The sequence below is a fragment of the Copadichromis virginalis genome, linkage group LG15 (genome assembly GCF_057382275.1).
Source record: "Copadichromis virginalis isolate Kocher_CV1m ecotype Utaka linkage group LG15, C_Virginalis_male_GT1.1, whole genome shotgun sequence".
NCBI lineage: Eukaryota > Metazoa > Chordata > Actinopteri > Cichliformes > Cichlidae > Copadichromis > Copadichromis virginalis.
In genome coordinates, this window is record NC_140632.1 from 14337135 (window position 1) to 14358957 (window position 21823).

General features: G+C 39.4%; 1 protein-coding gene across 1 annotated transcript in view; it reads left to right on the top strand.

The window, feature by feature from the left end:
* The window catches only part of ppp2r5a (protein phosphatase 2, regulatory subunit B', alpha isoform), a 58982-nt gene that overhangs the window by 22862 nt on the left and 14297 nt on the right, over positions 1–21823 (top strand). Inside the window, exons 2-4 of the mRNA XM_085432092.1 lie at positions 3542–3738; positions 16424–16525; positions 16642–16734. Coding sequence (XP_085288218.1) covers positions 3542–3738; positions 16424–16525; positions 16642–16734 — 392 coding nt within the window. The remainder of the gene's footprint in view (positions 1–3541; positions 3739–16423; positions 16526–16641; positions 16735–21823) is intronic.

Consider the following 21823-nt stretch of genomic DNA (forward strand, 5'->3'; position numbering starts at 1 on the left):
GAGATGAATTTTTTTTTTTGCAATCTCTTACATGAAACATATTCTGAGTATGTGAAAACAGACAATGAAGGGTTTCTGTTTCCGTCAAGCAGTGGCAGAGAGCTTTGTCATTTTCTGCATGACCATGAAAAATCATAAATGAATTGTGCTTTAGAGAGAAAAATATTAATAATGCACTGAAGAACGTTTAACTTTAGACTCAAAGGAACAGAGGTGCGTTTAGCAAATACCTTTGTTTCATATTGATAGATAAATGGATGACTTGTATGGGTGACACTGAAGCTGCAGCAATGATGGGAAGAAGAGAAGCGTATAGAGAAGGAAGGCAAGGGCTCATTATCCCATGCATATCCCATCATCTGTGAAACATGGTGGAGGCAGTGTGATGCTGGAGGGATTATAGCTGCCAGTGGAACTTGGTGACTGGTGTTTATTGATGATAGCTGTACTTTCTGCTCAGATTCAGTGAAATGCTCTAAAAATGACTGTGTGCTGCTTCAGAATAATAAGCACTGACCCCCAAAAGCAGTTTAAAAACAATGAAGTCAGTCACCTAACCTCAACCCACTGGTTCTTAAACTTGTTTGGGATGTTCCAGTTTGGTTGGGGGAAATAAAACTTCACAGCCCACAAACCCTGTGATCATTAACAATAGAAACAAGTTGAATGATCCCCCCCCCACACACACACACACACACACACACACACACACACACACACACACACACACACACACACGAACACACACACACACACACGAACACACACACGAACACACACACGAACACACACACGAACACACACACGAACACACACACGAACACACACACACACTGTTTATCCAAGATAAACTGCCTCAACCCCAGTGAATATAATTTTTAAGTTGCTTTAAAGGTCTGCACTAGTCCAGAGGCTAGTGTTCTTCCTTCCTTCCTTCCTTCCTTCCTTCCTTCCTTCTGTTCTTTCTTTCTTTTTAATCCCTCCAAGACAATGATTTACTATCCTTTTAAGCTGAAATGACAGTTGCTGGGAACCAGTTAGCCCTGATTATTCCAATCTCATATTTTCACTGCAGGTTGTCTTGCTGGCTGGCCTCAAATGCAGTGGTCCTCAGTATCAGTCTGTTGCTTCCCTATGAGTGTTTCTTTTTCTGTTGGTGGATGTACACAAACAAAAAGGAACAAAAAAGCAAAAATGTTTGGTACTTTGAGGCTTAGTGACCACTGAACACCATATCTGTACAAGTTGCTATCACTTCTAGTCATCAGCTGTCTTTACTTCCAGGTTAACATCCAGACACCTCTGTATAAAGTGGTGCATACGTCATTTAAGTCAGGCCAGATTACTTTGACTCAGCTGACATGCAAACTCTTTATTTTGTTCTTGAAAGTACTGTATCATTTACTTCCTAAGTCTTAGGAGCATCAGGTAACTGCTGTTGTATATCAGTACAATAGCCCCACGCGTCATTACTTGACAAATAAAATATTTGCAGTGGGGAAACTGAGAAACGTACTTTACCGTATTTATTTTGTACATAAGCTGTATTGCTCGTTCTTGGAGGCTTAACTCTGTGCTCCTCACTCCCTAGATAATACTGTGTGTTTAAATCTAGCATGACTGCCCAGTGTGATGGCACCCAGGCTGACACATGTCTACCATTCACTGGGAGGAAATGGGAGCTATCCATGGGTCATTTTAACCACAGCACATTTAGGCTGCAGGGGGCATCATGGCCCTTTTACCTTTCTTGTTCCAGTTTGGTATTCTGTCTGCCCTTTCTGTATGGAATCCTTTGCGATCTGATACTTTGGAAAATTGGCATTAAGGCAAAGTCGTTATTAACAAGTAAGCATTGGTACAGTTACACTTCCATATTGAATTCACTCTGAACAGCAGCCAGTGGTCTGGCCAGCAGAGTTCAGTTGTATAAGTACCTCGTCAACGCTGCTGGAAAATTTTCACTACGTGTCAAAGTCATTGTGAATTTTTTGGCTCTGCCTCACTGTGAAATCTCCACATGTCTCACCATTTCATGGGGGTATTGCCTGTTCAGTTATGTAATATCACTCAATAACACAGTCTCTCACCCTGGCTGCTCATTCTGTTTAAAAGATTCTGTAGCAACAGACTGAGAGACCACAAATGTGTTTGCGTGTTTTAAGGCTGCAATTTTATAGTTTTAATGATTTGGTAATTTATTATTTCAACTGTTCTGTCTATCAAATATGATAAGATATTACAGTGGCCCTGAGGGCATATGCACTGCAACTTAGCAACATAACAGCAAATGGAAAAGCTCTATAAGAGCACACAAAACACAATAGAAATTGAATGAAACACATTAGAAGTGCAGCAAAAATAAACTTTACGCCAATATTTTTTCACCGTTTTAATGGTCACTGTAGTGGCTATATTAATTTCTTAAAGTTCTCTCTTTCTCTTATATTTAATATAACCACACTACAGACCGCTTGTTTATTTTCCACATAAACCTTTCAGAATAAAGCTCAAGATCCTGTTGAGACTTTTCCCCGCAGCACGCTGTGTAATAAATACTCACAAAGAAAACTGCGGCCATTACAACTTATGTCTAAAAATGTATTGTTTCATGCATCGGTTAAAACACTCTACTCCAGGTACACGACGCCCAGCTGGAAACACTTCACGCAAGTCGAGCTGCCCGAGATTCACAGAATTTACAGAAAATCTTACATTTTTGTGATTTATATCGTTATCGGGACAATAGATGTCTTATATTGGGAGATTTTTGTCATATCGCACAGCCCAAATTCTTATTTTCTTTCTTCCTTTCTTAGAGTTTTTTTTTTGGGGGGGGGGAGGGTCTTCTTTTCTTCTTTTTTTTCTTTCTATTTGTCTGTGTTTTGTTAAATTGCAGTCAGTTTGACTTCTCATGGCCACTGTATGAATCACATAATAAGAACCCTCTTCATTTCAGGATTTCTGGTGTCAGCATAGGTTGCAGTAGTTGCATAAAAATATGGCTTAAAGTTAATCGATTTACAAAAGTTTTCTGGTGATCAATAAATCAGTGCAACATATATATTGAATATTTATACACATGGAGGATGTAGATCTGTTTTATTCTGGTACTGCTCACATGGACTCTACTAGAGCTTTGCATGACTTAAATAAAGATTATTTTGAAATTGATCTGATACATGGCCTTTGTCAGCTCATCCACTGCCTCATGTGGGTGGAGCTTTTGTTCACACAGTCAGAGCTGAGTTAGGGATATCTGATAATGATGACTAGGTTGCCTCTGCATGGCAAATACATTTGTTGTATTGTCCGTCTGATCAGCAGAGAAGCTGTGTACTACTCATACTGTATTGTTTTGAATTGCCGAGAACAAAAATCAGCCTAGGCAGATGTCCTGTCACACAAACAACTCACACCATTTACATCATTATCCCAAATTGACTCTTATCTATAACTTGTTTCAATGGGGAATAAAATAACGCTTTGTAGACTATATCAGCAGTGAATCAATGTATTTCCTCCTTTTGTGTGATTTCAGATGCCCCGTCCACAGAGCAGCAAGAACTGTTCACCCAGAAACTCCAACAGTGCTGCATGCTCTTTGACTTCCTGGACTCAGTCACTGACCTGAAAAGCAAGGAGATCAAGAGGGCCACACTTAACGAGCTTGTGGATTACGTTTCGACCAACAGGGGCGTTCTGGTGGAGCCAGCATACCCGGAGATCACGAACATGGTGAGGTTGCACATATGCATTTCAAACAACCTCATGCAATTCCCTAAACAACAGCCGCAATTAATCCCCACCTGCTAATTATTTAATAGAATAGATGGCTCATCTGTGTCCCGGTGTAACATCCTGTACACTTGAGCAGGATTAAAAATGAAGGCTGATCTTGTGTCTAGACAGGCGTGCCAGCAACGCACGAGGTGCATGCTCTTGTCCTCATGCAAAACCCTTTTCCATTTTAAGCACAAAGGCCATATTGTAAACACAGAAAGAGCACAATATTATTTGATTTATTTAAAGTTTTCTTTCTCTCTGCCCTTTCCTCTTCCCTGCTCTCAGGCTCTTTCACCTTCCTCTGAATACAAGTTGAGCAGTGTTTGTTAAAGTAGAACACATATGGGAAAAATACGGCTCGAGGACTAGAACTGGCCTGTGGGTTGTCTCAGCCCAGCCCCTGATTTCCTCAAAGCAAACATTCAACCCTTCCGGCACTTCTCACTGTGTATAAACAAACCTCTTCTGTGATGAACTACAGAAAAGGTAGCTGTATAACACTTAATGTTTGAATACAGCCCATACATTTCTTTGTTTTTTAAGAATTCAGATTTTATTTACTTTAAGGGTAGAAGTGTTTCTCATTTTAGGGTTTAATTTTGCACATTTGCATTTCCGCAGTCAGGAACTTTGTTGCATCATTTAAATTGCAGCATGAATTGCTAAATGTGTAAGTATGGTATAGTTTGTTTGTTTTTTGTTTTTTTGTTTTGTTCCCTCCCCGGGTTCTAGATGGTCCTCAGGGAGGAAACTATGCACATAGTCACGATTGGTGTGAATATACTAGATAGGACAAAGCTCCTTTATCACCTACCTAACATAAGTCTCAGCATGTTGCTGTTATTTTGGGGCACTTGATTTTAAAACAAAAGTTTGCGCAGTTTCACTAGACTAAATCCAACTTGCTGAAGGTATTTTTTGGTAGTCATGGAAGATGAAAACATTCTTTGGAATGTGCTAGTTTTCACTCTGGGTTTAAGATAAGATATGTGCTTCTGTTCCTTGTCTGGTGTGACTGCTCTCAGAGATTCAGTTTAATTCAGTTTTATTTATTGCCCCACTACATACCAACAGTCAGCTCAAGGTGCTTAATATTTTATTGTAAAGACCTTACTATATTAGAAGAAACTAGAACAATCACACGACCCCCTGTGAGCCAGCACTTGGAGCATGCAAAGATAAGAGAGTAATACTCAAAATATCATACAGTGGGGCAAAAAAGTATTTAGTCAGCCACCGATTGTGCAAGTTCCCCCACCTAAAATGATGACAGAGGTCAGTAATTTGCACCAGAGGTACACTTCAACTGTGAGAGACAGAATGTGAAAAAAAAATCCATGAATCCACATGGTAGGATTTGTAAAGAATTTATTCGTAAATCAGGGTGGAAAATAAGTATTTGGTCAATAACAAAAATACAACTCAATACTTTGTAACATAACCTTTGTTGGCAATAACAGAGGTCAAACGTTTACTATAGGTCTTTACCAGGTTTGCACACACAGTAGCTGGTATTTTGGCCCATTCCTCCATGCAGATCTTCTCGAGAGCAGTGATGTTTTGGGGCTGTCGCCGAGCAACACGGACTTTCAACTCCCGCCACAGATTTTCTATGGGGTTGAGGTCTGGAGACTGGCTAGGCCACTCCAGGACTTTCAAATGCTTCTTACGGAGCCACTCCTTTGTTGCCCGGGCGGTGTGTTTTGGATCATTGTCATGTTGGAAAACCCAGCCTCGTTTCATCTTCAAAGTTCTCACTGATGGAAGGAGGTTTTGGCTCAAAATCTCACGATACATGGCCCCATTCATTCTGTCCTTAACACGGATCAGTCGTCCTGTCCCCTTGGCAGAAAAACAGCCCCATAGCATGATGTTTCCACCCCCATGCTTCACAGTAGGTATGGTGTTCTTGAGATGCAACTCAGTATTCTTCTTCCTCCAAACACGACGAGTTGAGTTTATACCAAAAAGTTCTACTTTGGTTTCATCTGACCACATGACATTCTCCCAATCCTCTGCTGTATCATCCATATGCTCTCTGGCAAACTTCAGACGGGCCTGGACATGCACTGGCTTCAGCAGCGGAACACGTCTGGCACTGCGGGATTTGATTCCCTGCCGTTGTAGTGTGTTACCGATGGTGACCTTTGTTACTTTGGTCCCAGCTCTCTGCAGGTCATTCACCAGGTCCCCCCGTGTGGTTCTGGGATCTTTGCTCACCGTTCTCATGATCATTTTGACCCCACGGGATGAGATCTTGCGTGGAGCCCCAGATCGAGGGAGATTATCAGTGGTCTTGTATGTCTTCCATTTTCTGATGATTGCTCCCACAGTTGATTTTTTCACACCAAGCTGCTTGCCTATTGTAGATTCACTCTTCCCAGTCTGGTGCAGGTCTACAATACTTTTCCTGGTGTCCTTCGAAAGCTCTTTGGTCTTGGCCATGGCGGAGTTTGGAGTCTGACTGTTTGAGGCTGTGGACAGGTGTCTTTTATACAGATGATGAGTTCAAACAGGTGCCATTCATACAGGTAACGAGTGGGGGACAGAAAAGCTTCTTACAGAAGACGTTACAGGTCTGTGAGAGCCAGAGATTTTCCATGTTTGAGGTGACCAAATACTTATTTTCCACCCTGATTTACGAATAAATTCTTTACAAATCCTACCATGTGGATTCATGGATTTTTTTTTTTTTTTTTCACATTCTGTCTCTCACAGTTGAAGTGTACCTCTGGTGCAAATTACTGACCTCTGTCATCATTTTAAGTGGGGGAACTTGCACAATCGGTGGCTGACTAAATACGTTTTTGCCCCACTGTATGATTCAAAGGTAAGAATAGTGAGCTGGGCATACTAGGTTTTATCATGGTATAGACTTGTGGTTGCAGCCGGTGGCCTGAGCAGCCCGATTTCCTCCCACAGTACAGTAATGAGTCATGTGCAGCATTTAGAAACACAACAGTCACTGCTGCAGTGATTCACTCCACACTGCAGATCATCATGATGGATACCCGTGAGCACAGGCACAGCTGAGTCGAGGAGTCTACTTACTAATGTGGGCAGCAGTTCATGTCATGCTTTAAAGCTACTGATTTAGGGTTTGATTTATGTGAAATTTGTAACTCTTAAGGTGTTTTTAACAGTGCAATTACTCAGTTAATGGTTTAGCGGTAGTAGCACGTGGGAAGTCCATTGGCAGTCCATGGACTGCCTCTCTACCTGCAGAGAGTGTCTGTTGTCAGATGGAGGCAGTGTCAGAAGTACAGCCGGTCTGTGGGCCACTCCTCTTTATGCTGTTGTGGGTGATCTAGAACAAAAATATAGACATAGGTTTGCGGTGGCTGGGGTGCAGTGACCTGGTTCTGTCTGGGTGACCCTTTTCTTTTCTTTTTCATATTTTCTTTTTCCTTTGGTGTCTTTCTTTCTTGTCATCATAATTCAGTTGATTGGCAATGCATTTCATATTTCTAACCCCAATGTGTCTTTAAACACATAGAGTTTATGTTCTGTTCTATTTTTGAAACTAAAACAGAAAAAGAAGCCAAAAAAGCAAAACTTGTTTACAACTGCACAGCACACAAACTTCAAGCTTCCTCACCATTAAAAGAGAAATATTACGCTGACTTTCAGATTTTTGTGGTTAAACTTTTAATGCTCTCACAGTAATGGCAAGTTGTGATCTACTTGCTTAACACCATCTTTGCGCCACCTGTCTTGCCTCCATGTTGCTCCATGTCTCTAGGGAGGGCACAGTTGACTAGCTAAACGCATATGCATGCACACATGGCAAATATCCACAGTTTCGTGGTAAATAAAAGCTTTTTAGATGGTTATTTTGCCATCTGCCTCGGCCTGGCATGAGAGATTGCTTCATATTAATTCAAAGTAATAAAAACAAAACAAAAGAATGTGTTATAATTTCACTCCTTGAGTCATCATAATAAATCATATTAAGCCATTAAAAAGCAATAGCTGTTGTGGTTAATTTATAATTTATATACAAGTTATTAGTTATTTGCCTGCTCATTAAAATATGCTTTGATCCGATGCGTGCAAAATATGCTTTTGCACTTTTTCAATCATGATGTGTGAAAAGTGTTTGAATGAAAAGCGGGGAGAGCAATTTAAAAAAACAAAAAAAACAACAACTCAAATCAAAATGTAGTGATGACCGTTTCATAGCAGTAAATGTCAACGCTGATGCAATTTGTTTAGCGTTTTAGTTTGTAGAAACATGGTTAGTAAGACACCAATCAATCAGTGACAGCTGCGCCCAGCCTCCCCTGTATGTCATGGGCCATGTAGACCAGTAGTTAATGGTAGACTCAAATGCACGAGTCAAGAAGAGCGTATCAACAGGTTTAAATATAAACTGAGAGATGACTTTAAGATGACTCTGGGGAACTGGGGCAGACCACAGAGGAGGAGAGAGACAGTATTCTGGGAGACTCGAGGAGTTATTTCCCATGATTTTTCACAAGGTGTATTCAGTGTGAGTGCAGAGGGTTCAGGTTACCTGAACTCATTTTAACTTAACTCTGCTTCAGTAGTGTTTCATTTCAGTTGAGTACAACTACATTGTCAGTGGGGTCGTTATAGCAAGGCTGTCCAAAGTTCCCGTGACCTCATTTGTATGCAGCACAAATACAACAAAACAATGTAGGACATTGAGGCATACAGCCCACTTTGATTTTAACTGGGCCAGACCAGTCTAACTCTGCTTTTTATCAGTGTAATGACACATTTAAAGTATGCATTTAATCCCTGACAAATCTTACTATGAGAAAAAGAAATTGAGTTTCAACAATATGCAAATTTTTCCCACATGACAAATGTGAAAAATTACAGTAGTTAGCTCATGGCCTAGACAATTGTTCAGTAGATACTTCTATAGTAGAAACTGAAAATAGGAATACGTAATTATTTATGCCGAGTTTCAAATGTGGCGGGTTTGATTCTTGTAGAGAAGTTGCTCCCATGACTCATCCAATGAGGTCAGTCCCTGGCCAAATCAGTGGTATGCAGTCTTTTGACTTAACATTTTCAGCTTGACTCAGCTCCCTTGGAACCCTGGCCGAATAGGCAACAAAAATGTACCAGGTACTACCATTTAATGAAAAACCCTAAAAAAAGAGTAGAGTTGAGTTAATTTGAGACGAGTAGGTGCTAGTGGAAAAGAAGCATTAAAAAGCTGAGGGAGAAATCCTGAGGGAGAGGCCACTACTTTGTTCTTCCGCAAGAGCAGAGAACATCGGAGCAGGCAGGTGAGTTGAGAAGGTGAACCCGCTAAAGGTGCTTGCAGAAGTGAGAAGTGGACCAGCTCGACCAAAATGGGTAGCTGATTCTGGTAAATGGTCCACACTTCACCTAAGGAAGCAGGGAGACAAAGGAGTTAGCGCAGGGAATCGACAAGTTTGCATGAGTAACATAGGTAAGTGTGATTTCCAGACAGACAATCGGGCAGAGACTGGGTGCACAAACAGGTCCATAAATGTAGGTTATTAATGAGGGTGATAAGTAACAGGTGGTCAGGCTGCAGTGTGGAAGTCTGGGCTCCACCCAGAAGGTGAACAAACCTCTGCTCAGCTCCTTTAGGAACCGGACCGAGTTGAGGGACCAGAAAATGTAATAAATAAATAAAAAAACAAGCCATTGTAGGACTATGAGACTGTAACGTTGAATTGGATAAATTCTTACAAAAGGGGGATGCTTTCTTTCAAGGTTGGATCTCTGCCAACCTGATAACCTGCCCTCACCAGCAGGTTATCAGGTTTGTTACTTTAAACACTCCTGGCATTGTCATTTCTTTATAATCTCATTTGTCAGTGCTGCTTATAATAGAGAAACATGGGTTGAGCTTAAAGGGTAAGCCTAGTTCACAGCTGTCTGTACAGACAGGCTTCTGAAAGAGGTTAGACAAATAGCAGCGGCACTATCAGAAAACTGGTTTGATAATAGCTCTCCTGCATACTCCATGCTTGGCGTCACATGATAATGAAGAGGTGAGTGTTTAAAGTGATGGCAGTGATTCTGCTGCAGAGAGGACTGCTTTGATCACAGGAGTACAACAGGAAGATTTCTCATCTGAGTGAAAGGTGGTTTTTGCCTTTTCTGACAGCTCTATAATTAGTGTTACTTCACCTCTGTCAGACAGTTTTCATTAGTTTGTCATATGGAAAGACTGCAGGTTTAGCTGAAAATGAGATAACTCCCCTTTTATTCCCTTGATCTCCTACATTTTTCATTCACTGCATTCAGTGCTTGCACTTTTGCCACATCCTCCTCCCCCTCTCTCATCCTGTGTGTTGCTAGGTGTTGGTTGCTACTGCGCTCACCCTAAGACTGACCCAGCTTCCCATCATCAGCGAGCCTACGCTGGTTTCAGCTGCACCACCGTCACTTAAGAACAGCTTCTTTTTTTTTTTCCTCCTACGTCACTTTCACATGCTTCATTTTCCCCTGCGTGAAAATTTCTCACTCGCCTCCCATATTTGCCATCCTCCTACAGTATTTTGTCTTGTTTTGTCCAACTGTAGTTATTTTTCAATATTGTGTGGTGACTTGGGGAATTAAATAAGCATGCCTGCTGCTTGCGTGGTGAAATATGTTACATAGACGGTGTGAATCAGGACAAAGAATAGCCAATGAAGTTACGGCTCTTCTGAGATGTTAAATACCTTACTACCAGTGGTTCAGATTATTCCTTGTTCATTACTCTTGAATGTTGTGGGCATTTGGCTGTCATCTGATTTCAGCTCAGTCAATGATCTGTCTCCAACCAAGAAAAGTTAATAGAGGTCATTTATCTATCTTATCAACTTCGGCATAGTCTACAGATCAGTGTTTCTGCTAGAGGACCGATGAGGAAGTCAGATGCACAAGTTTCATCCTTCATCTGTCATATTTAATCTAATTGAAGTAGACATAAGTGGACTGATTTCAGCTGAATAGACACAATGGTATTAAGCCATATCATATTTTCTGGGTCCCTTAAATGTTTTTGTTTTTTTTTACTTTATTTTTTTCTACCTTTTTTGAATGTTTAAATAAAAAAATACATTACATGTGTACAAGCAACAAGATAGATCTGCTGACTTGAAGGTTGTAACGTTTTTTCTAAATTATACAAATATATCAAAGTCATGTTTGAGAGTCCAGTGGGACCTTATAATTTACACTGGCAGAAACCCTACTATAGGATAATATATTTTACAGGCATCTGGAAAGTTACCTAAAAACAAGTGATGCATCCTCGGATCTGGTCAGACCTGAAGCTGTAAATCTTTATGTACTTAATAAGTGGAAATGAATTTCCCCAAGAGGCTACATGAGAAAAAGGGATGTTGTGGAGGGTCACATCTACAAGCGGAACTCAATTCTGGTCAATATTAAACTGCTACTGAGAAGAGTAGCTGTTATAGTTGAGCCCTAATTGTGCCCCCTTGGGAAAGTTTATTGCTCACCTGGATGTGCTGTGTTGCATGTAATTATCATGCAGAAGGTATAAGTATAAGGCTATGTGATGTGCCTGTACCTAATTATTCAGGATTGCTGGAAAAACCTGAGTAGGTGGCGATATGTTGTGTAATGTTCCTCTTACAGATTAATCCACCATTATTGTGTTCTTTTGTGAATTTGACTAAATAACACAGCGTCTGTGTCTTTTAATGGATGGAAATGCATGTAGTGTTGTATGTATTTAAAGCTACTTTTGGATGCTGCTGTATTTGCACTGAGGATCAACCGTGGGTACCTCCATGTTTAATCATTTGGAGTCACTATAGAATCACTAAGTTTTATGTATTTGCTATTGGCTGTAAACAGCTCAGCTTTGAATTTTTTATTTATTTATTTATTTTTTGGAGAAGTGTTTTAGTGGTCTTTATGTGTGCAGAAGTGGAGCAGCAAAGACAATGAAGCCAATTGGCTCGTTGCAAGAATGAGGTTGGAGACGTGACAATAAGCCACCACCTGAATGAGTCTCTTCTTTATCTAGTCTTTAAGTCTGACGTCCTTGGCCGTTTCCGGGTCCAAACTCCTCTTCAGGTCCCAAAGTCAAGCAAACACTGCAGCAACACTGAGAGTTAAAAACTGTCTAAATTCTTTCATCTTTAATAAAATGATCAGCATTGCAGCTCTACCAGGTGTAACAATTAAGTTTAACATCCAGGCATCCACAAAAACAGAATTTATTACATTTAACAGAGTTAGAAGTTAGCAGGAAGTTGGTTCACTAGTTTCTACCCAAACATGATATACTATGTTCTGATTGAGAGATTTCTGAAAAAATTCTAACGTACAGCTCTGCTTTCTCTTCCGACATAATTGAAGACAAAAATAACAGCAGTGACTTTTTTAGTTTTGCTGCAGTTGGGCTAGTTGGTATATAATGATGTGCTATGTGGTGCCTAGCTACACAGCTATGGTTAGCATAACATAAACACAGTGAAGCTAGAGGATGAACGGTAACTTTTTTTTCCCACTTGATAAAAGTTAACGTGATGGTTTCCTGAAGGTTAGAGACAAAAGCAATCGCATGGCAGGATGCTGTAACCGGACCAAACTTCAGTCAGGAGAACAGCTGAGATAGGCCATCCACAATATAAGGTTTACCATCAACATACTGCTGCATGGGCTGGGCTGTCGTTACCTCGTAAGGTTTTAAAACTGAGCATTAAAATGAATAGTGGTAATAAAAACCGAGAGAGGCCAACGGTGACCATTCCCTTTTTTTTTTCTTTTTTTCTTTTTTTAGGTGCTTGTTCAGATTAAATAGAACAATATACAGAGCATTAAAACATGTTAAAAACACAACAGCCTTAATAAACCAGAGTAGTTAGGAGCTGGAAGCACGTCCTCACTTAATATAGATATGCTATCCGTTCTTTAACTTCTAGTTGTTGAACAGAAAGTTATTCTTTTCCAGATGGCTTAAAAACAGATTACCTAGATTTTCTAGGTTTTGCTAAAACTTGCTAGGTCCAGTATATTAAATTTGAGTATTTCTGGTTCCTGTGCAAATGACCCCAAATATGGTTTTGCATGTTACCTCTTGGAACAAGTGATGGACATCTTTCTCTATTTTCTGAAATTTGACAGGCCATATTATGAGTCGGTGAACAGGGAAACATAATCTTTTTTTTTTCCTGTTTAGCTTAGAAACCAAAATACACTGGATACTTTGAGTCTGGCAGATAGTGAATGTTTTTGTTTCTTACTGTTCCTAAGAACAATCAACCTGAATCTCCAACTGAAGAAGTATAACATTTTCAGGCTACCAATATTTTGTCAGCATTTGGCTAAAGAATGCACAAGATGCTTAATGTAAAGGGGTTTCAATTGCCAGGTGGTGTTTTCATCTTCACAGAAGCAGCTGCACAACACTATCAGACTTCTTTTAATGAAACAGGAAGGACACACAGGCAAATACCAGCACAGTACAGGAACAGTGGCGAGCTGAAGGGCTCATTCATCCTTGAAGGGGATGGGCTGTGGCATCACCAGATTGAACGTCATACATTCCTTTCAGCTAATAGTGAAATTAGACTAAAATAGTAATGAAATGGGAGCTTCACATGCACGAAATAAAAAGTGAATGTTTTTCCACAAAGACGCTGACCTATAAAAAATGCATCAAGTGAGGTTTTTGACAGTGACAGATGGAAATTTTGGCAGCAATCATTTCACTCTGAGAGAAACTGTTAATTTTGTCCATCTCAGCGTTCCTGCCTTATAACTTTCCTCAAGGGATCACAAGGAAAATCTGCATTCACAAGAATCAAAACGGCATATAACCACAGAAAATGTACATCTCTGCTACACATAATCAACACTTTTTTCCTATGTGCTTTTTAGTTTTTTATTTTGGACATTCACTCATTTTCAGTCCTTGTACCTGACCATTTTCAGAGGAATGTTTTTTTTTTTTTTAAAAGCACTTAAATATAAATCATTCAAGCATAAAAAGGGCACTTAACTCAAGGAAAAGGTTTTGTGTCTGCACACAACAGACAACTTGGCAAAGAACCAATTTTAAATGATATATTTAGGCACTTTGTTACTAGCAGCTTATCACAAAAACAAATTTTGTTTTTATTACAGGCCATTTATTTGGTGGAATCAATGATAAATGCCAAAGATGATGCAGTTTATCAGGCAGAAAACTTGACAGATATAGGCATGGTGTGCAGGTTTTCCTTTTAAATTTTTGGGGGGAATGGACGAGTACAGGACAAAAGAAGTGGCAGGCCCAAAAATTATCTACCACAGATGCAACGCAAAAGGCTGACGTATCTCAATTTGCACAAGAACTGGCCTGAAAATCATGAGAAACTGGTCTTATCTAGTGGTAAGTCGAAACTTGAGTCCAAATAAATCATAATCAATAATGTACTGAGGAGGTCACTGTGATACAACATGCAGTACCATCTGGGATGCATCTGGTTGGCAATGGCTTCATTTCTCAGCATTACAGTGATCCCAGTGCACTAAAAGCATACCTGGATAGAAAAACACAGTGGAGCCCTATGAGTCAATGTTTGGCCTCCCCAGAGCCCGGACCTCAACATTATTGAAGCAGGGTGGGATCATCTTGCACATCTTAGTTTAAGACACTTGTGCAGAACTGCTGCTTTGGATGGGTCTGATATCGGTCAGGGGTCGATGCCTATGTGTAAGGTGACATTAATTTTGTGGTGGCAAAATTATAAAAGCCAAAAAGACTTAAAAATAAATAAATAAATAAAAGGTCAGATATAGTTGTTATTGAGGAAGAAGTGCACTGTAAAAAAATTAGCATTAGAATTTTAATTCTTTTTAAACATCAGTATCAGTTCATTTTTGCAATCTGTAGATCAATAATTACTACATAATTACAACTCTTCATTCCTCTTGAGGTATGAAATGGAAAACTTGTGTAAGCATAATTGCAGTTTTCACAACCAATCAAAGTGCTGTAACTTTACTATAGTTCTTCTGGGACTATGACAGAGTCCCAGAAACAGAGCAAGGCTTATAGATTGTAGTTTCAAATCCATGTAGAATCTGGTTATTTGATAGCATTGTGTAACAAACCTTAATTATATGTTCTAGTAAGATGTCAGTAATGTTCCGACTTGCTGTGTAAATGTAATAACTGCATTTGGATAGAAAGTTTTCAGTGGATTACTGAGCTTGTCAGAATTTGGGCTACTGTCTGGTTTTAAATTTCTTTGCTGCCTTCCTTTCCCATTAGTGTCAGTTGGATTTTCCAGCTGCCAATAGTTAATTTGATGTTGTCTTTATCACTTCAGCGTGACAGTGTGCATCCAATCACATAATGGTAGCTTTTCCAGCACCCTGCTGCCCTGTGTGTCACTCTCAAATTTACTCTTGCTAAAAATAACAAGGTGACGGTGACCTGTCTACCGGTGATTGTCTCTGCTATAGAATTTTAATAAGGGGTTGCAACTCATGCAGAATTGGCAGCGGCTTTTTGTAGGTGCTGTCCTGTATTGGCAGCAGAAGTACAAGTATGGAGAATAAAGAAATGAGGATAAAACGGTTGCCTTTTTATTCATTTTTACTACAAAGCTTCTTCTTGCTCTTGCGTTATAACCAAGCATACCTTTATCCTTTACAGCAAAGCTCCCCCCCCCCCCCCCCCCTTCTGCATCATTCTGTGTAGAGCTCACAAGGTAGTCTGTGCAAGTGGCAAATTTTACAAAAGAGGCAAAATTAGGGTTTCAATTAAAACATACCTGCAGTGTAGATTTAACACACAGCATTGATGTAGAGGAAATAAAACTCACAAGGTTTCCAACTCTGATCCCGTGAAGGAATATTTAACTGTTATTCTGAGCCTGAGCTCTCATTTAATCTCTTGCCTGCACCTGCATAGGGGGCAGACCAGCGAGACAGGCTTCGTGTTCAAAAACATTGACGTTCCCTGTGTTGGCCAGCACCTTCACTTGGTTTTTAATTATATTGATAGATTAAGGATTTCATTGAATAATTCCATGATATTTCAGTTAAAAAATAATCATGTTAAACAATCAACAAAATACACAAACCTACCTGAATGCCTTTCTCTACTGCTGTTTTAGCTGGCCTGATCTTATCACTAAGATCTCATCTCTCCAATCAGGCCATACAGCAGTGGACTATAGAGTTTATTTTGGTCCACCAGGTAGCATCAGTTGTTTGATATTTATACAAAATATCTGTACCTAAACTCAATAAGAGCTTTGTCACACTATGAGGACATGATGATCATTTGCACTACTTTACAATGTTCGATTGAAAAAAATAAATAAATAAAAGAAAACAAGGCGGGGTGTGAGAATTAGCATTAGTGAAAGCCAATTATAGTAACAGATTTTGAATAAGGTAGCTAGTATCAGGGAACTAAATGCATCGTTGGTTAAACACAACAAAACTTTGTGGGAAAATGGAGACGAGAAAAAAACCTGTAGACATAAAAAGCTGAGAGAAGCCAGAAAATCCAGGTCGCACTGTGAGAAGCTTAGAAGTAAAGAACACGTGTGAATAATGTTGTGTTCTTCTGCTGCATTGTATTCCATGTACTCCTTAAAAGTTAAACCCTCGACTTTCATTTGGTTTGGTTTTAAGTTAATGAATCTCTCCCTTTCCCATGCAGATCTGCACCAATATTTTCCGGGTTCTCCCACCAAGTGACAATCCGGATTTTGACCCAGAAGAGGATGAGCCCACTCTGGAAGCTGCATGGCCTCACATACAAGTAAGGATCTTGTGTTTCACTCTCTGATTTGAACCGCTCTGATTTAATACTTTTATGTCACAACCTCTGCAAAATGCATATTCCTATTTAAATTGGAATTTTTCTTGATATTCCAGCTGGTCTATGAGTTTCTTCTGCGCTTCTTGGAGAATCCAGACTTCCAACCCAGCATTGCAAAGAGATTTATTGATCAGAAGTTTGTTCTGCAGGTGGGTTTTTGTTTGTTGAAAAGAAGGTGCATTGAATTATTCTTTTTATTTATTTTACTGATTGCAAGTAGTTGTGGAGACCTGCTGCTTTGATGTGATTTCATAGGTTACCTGATGGGAGGAAACCTGTCTCCAAACCTTCATTGTCCAACTTAGACTGACTGCAGATGCTTTCAGGCTTCAATTGAATCCATTTGCTAACTTGGCTCCATTCAGTGGAAGACTGATAGCACACTGACTCTGTGTTACTGCCATTTTGACACAAAAAAGTCCCATTACAGATGGAAACTGGCCTGCAGACCTTTTTTTAAAGCAAGATGTCTTCAAAGAAATCATTTCCAAAGCAACAACGTCTAAAGTGGTTCAAGAGTTGGCAACACTAGAGGAAAAGGAGCAGTCTCCAACCACTGTTTTCATTAGTGTAGTTGTAATATTAAAGGCCTTTGATTATTTTTAGGTATGTGTCCCCTCCAAAGAACACTTCAGACAACTTTCATAATAATGATGATGATGATGTAAATAAGCAGTTTCTAAATTACCATACCACGACCAGGTTATAGGGATTTCAAAGAAATAAGAAATTGTGTGTTTAGGTCAATAAATTAAAACCAGACAAGATAACATAAACCTTTGTGAACATTATGTGTGGAGCATTGCTACAACACAACATTTGCAGCTTTAGCAGTTCACAAAAAAATGATGGTAACCTTTCTTGATGAACATTTTTCTGATATTGTTTATATAGAGTTCACTGATTTCTCTCCGCTTGTATATTATTGACCAGCACATATTAGAAAAAATGAAAGTGCCATTGTGTTTTAAGTCTTTTAGCAATAGTTTGGTCCTTGATAATTATTTATTTGCTTTGTTATTTAGCATATTCACGTTATAATTCGAAATGAACTTCCTTTGATGCGCTCAGTCTAGAGGTAGGGTAGGTTGGGTACCTGATCTCTGCTCAGGTGAGAGGTATGAGACTCCAGGGCAAATCCAGGACAGCATTTCTCTGGGAATGTTTGAGAGCACCTCGCTGCAAAAAGAGGTGGAGAGGGAGGAAGAATGGACACTTATAATTTTTGCTGTTTTTGCTTGAATGTGACAAAAACTATTGATCAGGTAATTCTTGCAACCATTTACAGATTCTGCTAATTGTTACAGGTGGTGTCTCATCTTATTGGAGTTTGTGTGCGTGATTAAATATAACACGAGTCATTAAAGCCCATTGTGATGTGTTTTGGGAGTTCACAGGTTTCAGTGCTCTCTGTAGATGAATCAGACTGTTAATATGTTGCAGCTCGTCTCCATGTGTCCTGGATCTGTACCCACCTACTGCAGGAATGTTTCACTTCTTGTGAAGCAGCAACTAAAAGGAACCACAAGGTCTGGAATGCTGGCTGGGGCACATCCGAGGTGCCTGCTCTGACTTTCCATGATGCGAGTGTGTCGTTTGTGAGCTTTAAATAGCTGCCAGTTGTTTACTCTTAAGGAAAGCGTACTGTGGTTGAAGCATAGAGTGTGGGATGGATGTATGGGTGGTAGTAAAGGCAAGGCTTTGTTAGCCCTTAGCATAATACACACACAGCATGAGACTGAGTATTCAAAGATACTTCTAAGGTGCTCATAAAACACAGAAGAGGCTTGGATAGCTAGAGGAAGAGATGGAGGTTCACTAGTTTTGGTCAAGAATATTTTCTCTCTGGAAGGAAACGCATGATCAAAATCATGAGCTTCCAACACCACACAAGGAAAAATTCTTCTTATTGTGTCTTATACTGATAAAACTTTTTTCCTTTGTACTTTGCCGTAACTTAGTCGTTACACCTTAGTTACATACCTACCTAAAATAAACCCTGCAGTTAATTTGCACTCTATTAATATTTCATGTTTCTATTATTGCATCACTGAACGTCCACACCCATTTCCCCCGTTAAAATGGGTGTGGACTATACAGAAAACGAAACACAGCAGTTTAGAGTGAGGGGGAAAAACAAACTGATAAAAAGAAATGCATGTAAAGCTAACTGTTAGCTTGTGGTTGGAAAATTTGGGGAGTGCAGTTCCTTATGACTGAATTCTGCCGATCTTCTTGCCCCGGTGGTATGGTGTTTCAGTATGTTGGTTTGGGCTTTTCTGTTTCATGTTTACATGTTTTCCCTGTACTTGCGGGGTTTACAGTGTTCTGTCATAATTCAGTCATGGTGGGTAGGTTAATTGGTGATCGTAAATTGGTTTTATGTAAGACTATATGTAAGACTATATGGCTGTTTCTCTGTGTGACTCCTGTAATCGATTTGCAGCATGTCCAGAATGTAACCAGACCATTGCTCGTGGCTTGCAGTTCAGTGACTTGATAGATGGTTACATTCATAGCTTATTTATGAGGAGTTTGATAGTATCTGTCGTATTTCCTCATTGCTTTTGTGCTTTGACCAGAATGACAAAAACCACTCAGGTCAAAAAAAATGGGTACAACTCGGCCCTGTTTAAATGCTTGCAAATTGTTGAAATTAGAAAGAAGGAAGGCGTAAATTTTGTAATATTCTCAGCATTTTGCATATTGGAAACAATATATAATAAGATGTTAAGAACTGTTCATTTAACATGGCTAGATTTATAGTAGTTAACTGACAAAGTAATTCCTCAGCCTGATGTAGCAGAGCAAAGTAAGGTGGTTAACCCAAGGAGCCATGCCGCAGCATTTCTGCAGTCGACTGAAGGTGGAAAAACTGAGACATGTTTGAAGAAAGTGCATTTGCAGGGTCATCATCTTCATCTAACTTTTAAAGTTTTCATCGTCATCTGGCAAACACAAAGTCAGTCAGAATTAAATACAAGTGCTTTGTGGCAATCAACCAACACCTACAGCATGGTATGTAACCAGTTAGAGGTTGCTAAAAATGGAAAGCAGAACTCCCTCTTAGATGTCAAAATAGTGCAAGTGTACCAAAACTGAAAGTGAGAGTTCTGCAAAAGCACCAAATCCTGAAGAAGAGTAAACAATACTCAGAAAAAAGCCCTAAAATAAAACGATCTCATGTAATGTCCCAACTGTAAATGCAAACAATAACCAGGTAGTTAGTAAAAACAATAGGATTTGCAAACGTGACATACATGAAATAGTTTTAGTTTTTGGGGGGAATTGGGCTTGCAACTGCCTCCTGACTGGAGGAGTCATTTCAACAGATATTTTAACAGAATATCTGGAGCTTCATGCTACAGTGGTGTCAGTTCATTGTGACATTTGGCACAGCTACATCATAAATAATTTTTTATCGTTCAACTACAGCTGCATTTATGATCTCAGATCTAAAAGTGTTGATAATATTGTTTTTAATTTATATTTGGCGCTACCTTTGATTAAAATCTCATGTGACAATGTGACTTGATGTTTTGAATCGCACACTAAAGTGTGGTCATCTTAAATAACCAAAACAGCTTGTGAATACAGATGGACTAATTGTTTGAAGAGTCCTCTCACCACGGGTCACAGGCAGGAGGCAGATGGCCAGAGGAGAGGAGGCACTAATTAAAGAAGTGAGAGAAACCACAAGTATGAGCATGGTGCAATAATATGATATCCCTGTTAGCAGCTATGCATTGCTATTTATTTGACAATCAATAAGGACCTCCAAAACGCCCAAAAACTGAAGTCACATCTGCTAACACAGAGTGCCGTGTCATTCTCATGCAGTACAGCTGAGCCGTTAATGTGACATTGTCCGGTCAGTGTCAGTGAGTGCCTGAGGTTTTATACGCAAATAGAAAGCTGTTGTTTCACTTGAAAGTCATTGCAGTCAGTTTTTAACTCATCTTGCATGTACAGTACGTCTCTGTTCATGTTGTCTCAGCATACCTGGACAGGTCTATCAGAGGGGCCCAGTTTTTTAACATGTACTCTAAATTCAGTAATAACTGGTTTCCATGGTTGTCATCTGTGCAGACTCATAATATTGTCATATATTCCTTTACATATTCAGTGGTTAATGAAATTAAATCTGACATAGACCTCCCTTATTTGTGAAAAAATACTCCCGATGACTTTATCCAGTGTCACCCTGTCATTGTTAAATATTTATATTACCTAAGGCACAAACAATATGTCTGAATAGCATGCTTTCATTTCATTTAAAAAAACCTCCAATGTTCACATCCACATAACATTTTGTCATCACTGATAGTCGATCTGGTGTAATAAAGTTCAGCTGAGAGATCAGAGCGATTCATTTTCTGTCAATCAAGTTATTGTTTCAGCCCTGCTGCTGCTCCGACCCCCTCGGGGTATTTTCATGGAAACGACTAATCACTGTTTTGGTTTTGGCTTATAAATAAAATATTTAGTTACAGTTACATAAGTTAACATTTTTTCATAACATACATTTATCACAAAGTAAACATTAGAAAGTGTTGGTGGATAACCTTTGAAAATGACTCCTGACAAATTGAGTTACTTCATCACTTTGATGGAGAAATGTTGTTACTCTAGCAGGTGCTATGAAGCAGTCCTGCTTTAAAGAAATCAGCACAACATCTTGCAGATAGTTTGGATAGCTACTTTGGAATTAGTGTGCCGGTTTTCTGCGATTTATGTATATTTTATAAATTTGTACTCCACTCAATCCTCAACGTAGTGAGTCATGTTTGCAGTTATGCATGGGTGCTGTGTCTGCATTGTTTTGCCAGGTAATGTGAAACTGTAAAGCTGTTGAAATTGGACTCGGAGCGAATAAATCCTGAACAACAGAAAAGAGAAATGACTTCAGAAACAACTGAGTCTGTACATACAGTGGGGCAAAAAAGTATTTAGTCAGCCACCGATTGTGCAAGTTCCCCCACCTAAAATGATGACAGAGGTCAGTAATTTGCACCAGAGGTACACTTCAACTGTGAGAGACAGAATGTGAAAAAAAAAATCCATGAATCCACATGGTAGGATTTGTAAAGAATTTATTCGTAAATCAGGGTGGAAAATAAGTATTTGGTCAATAACAAAAATACAACTCAATACTTTGTAACATAACCTTTGTTGGCAATAACAGAGGTCAAACGTTTACTATAGGTCTTTACCAGGTTTGCACACACAGTAGCTGGT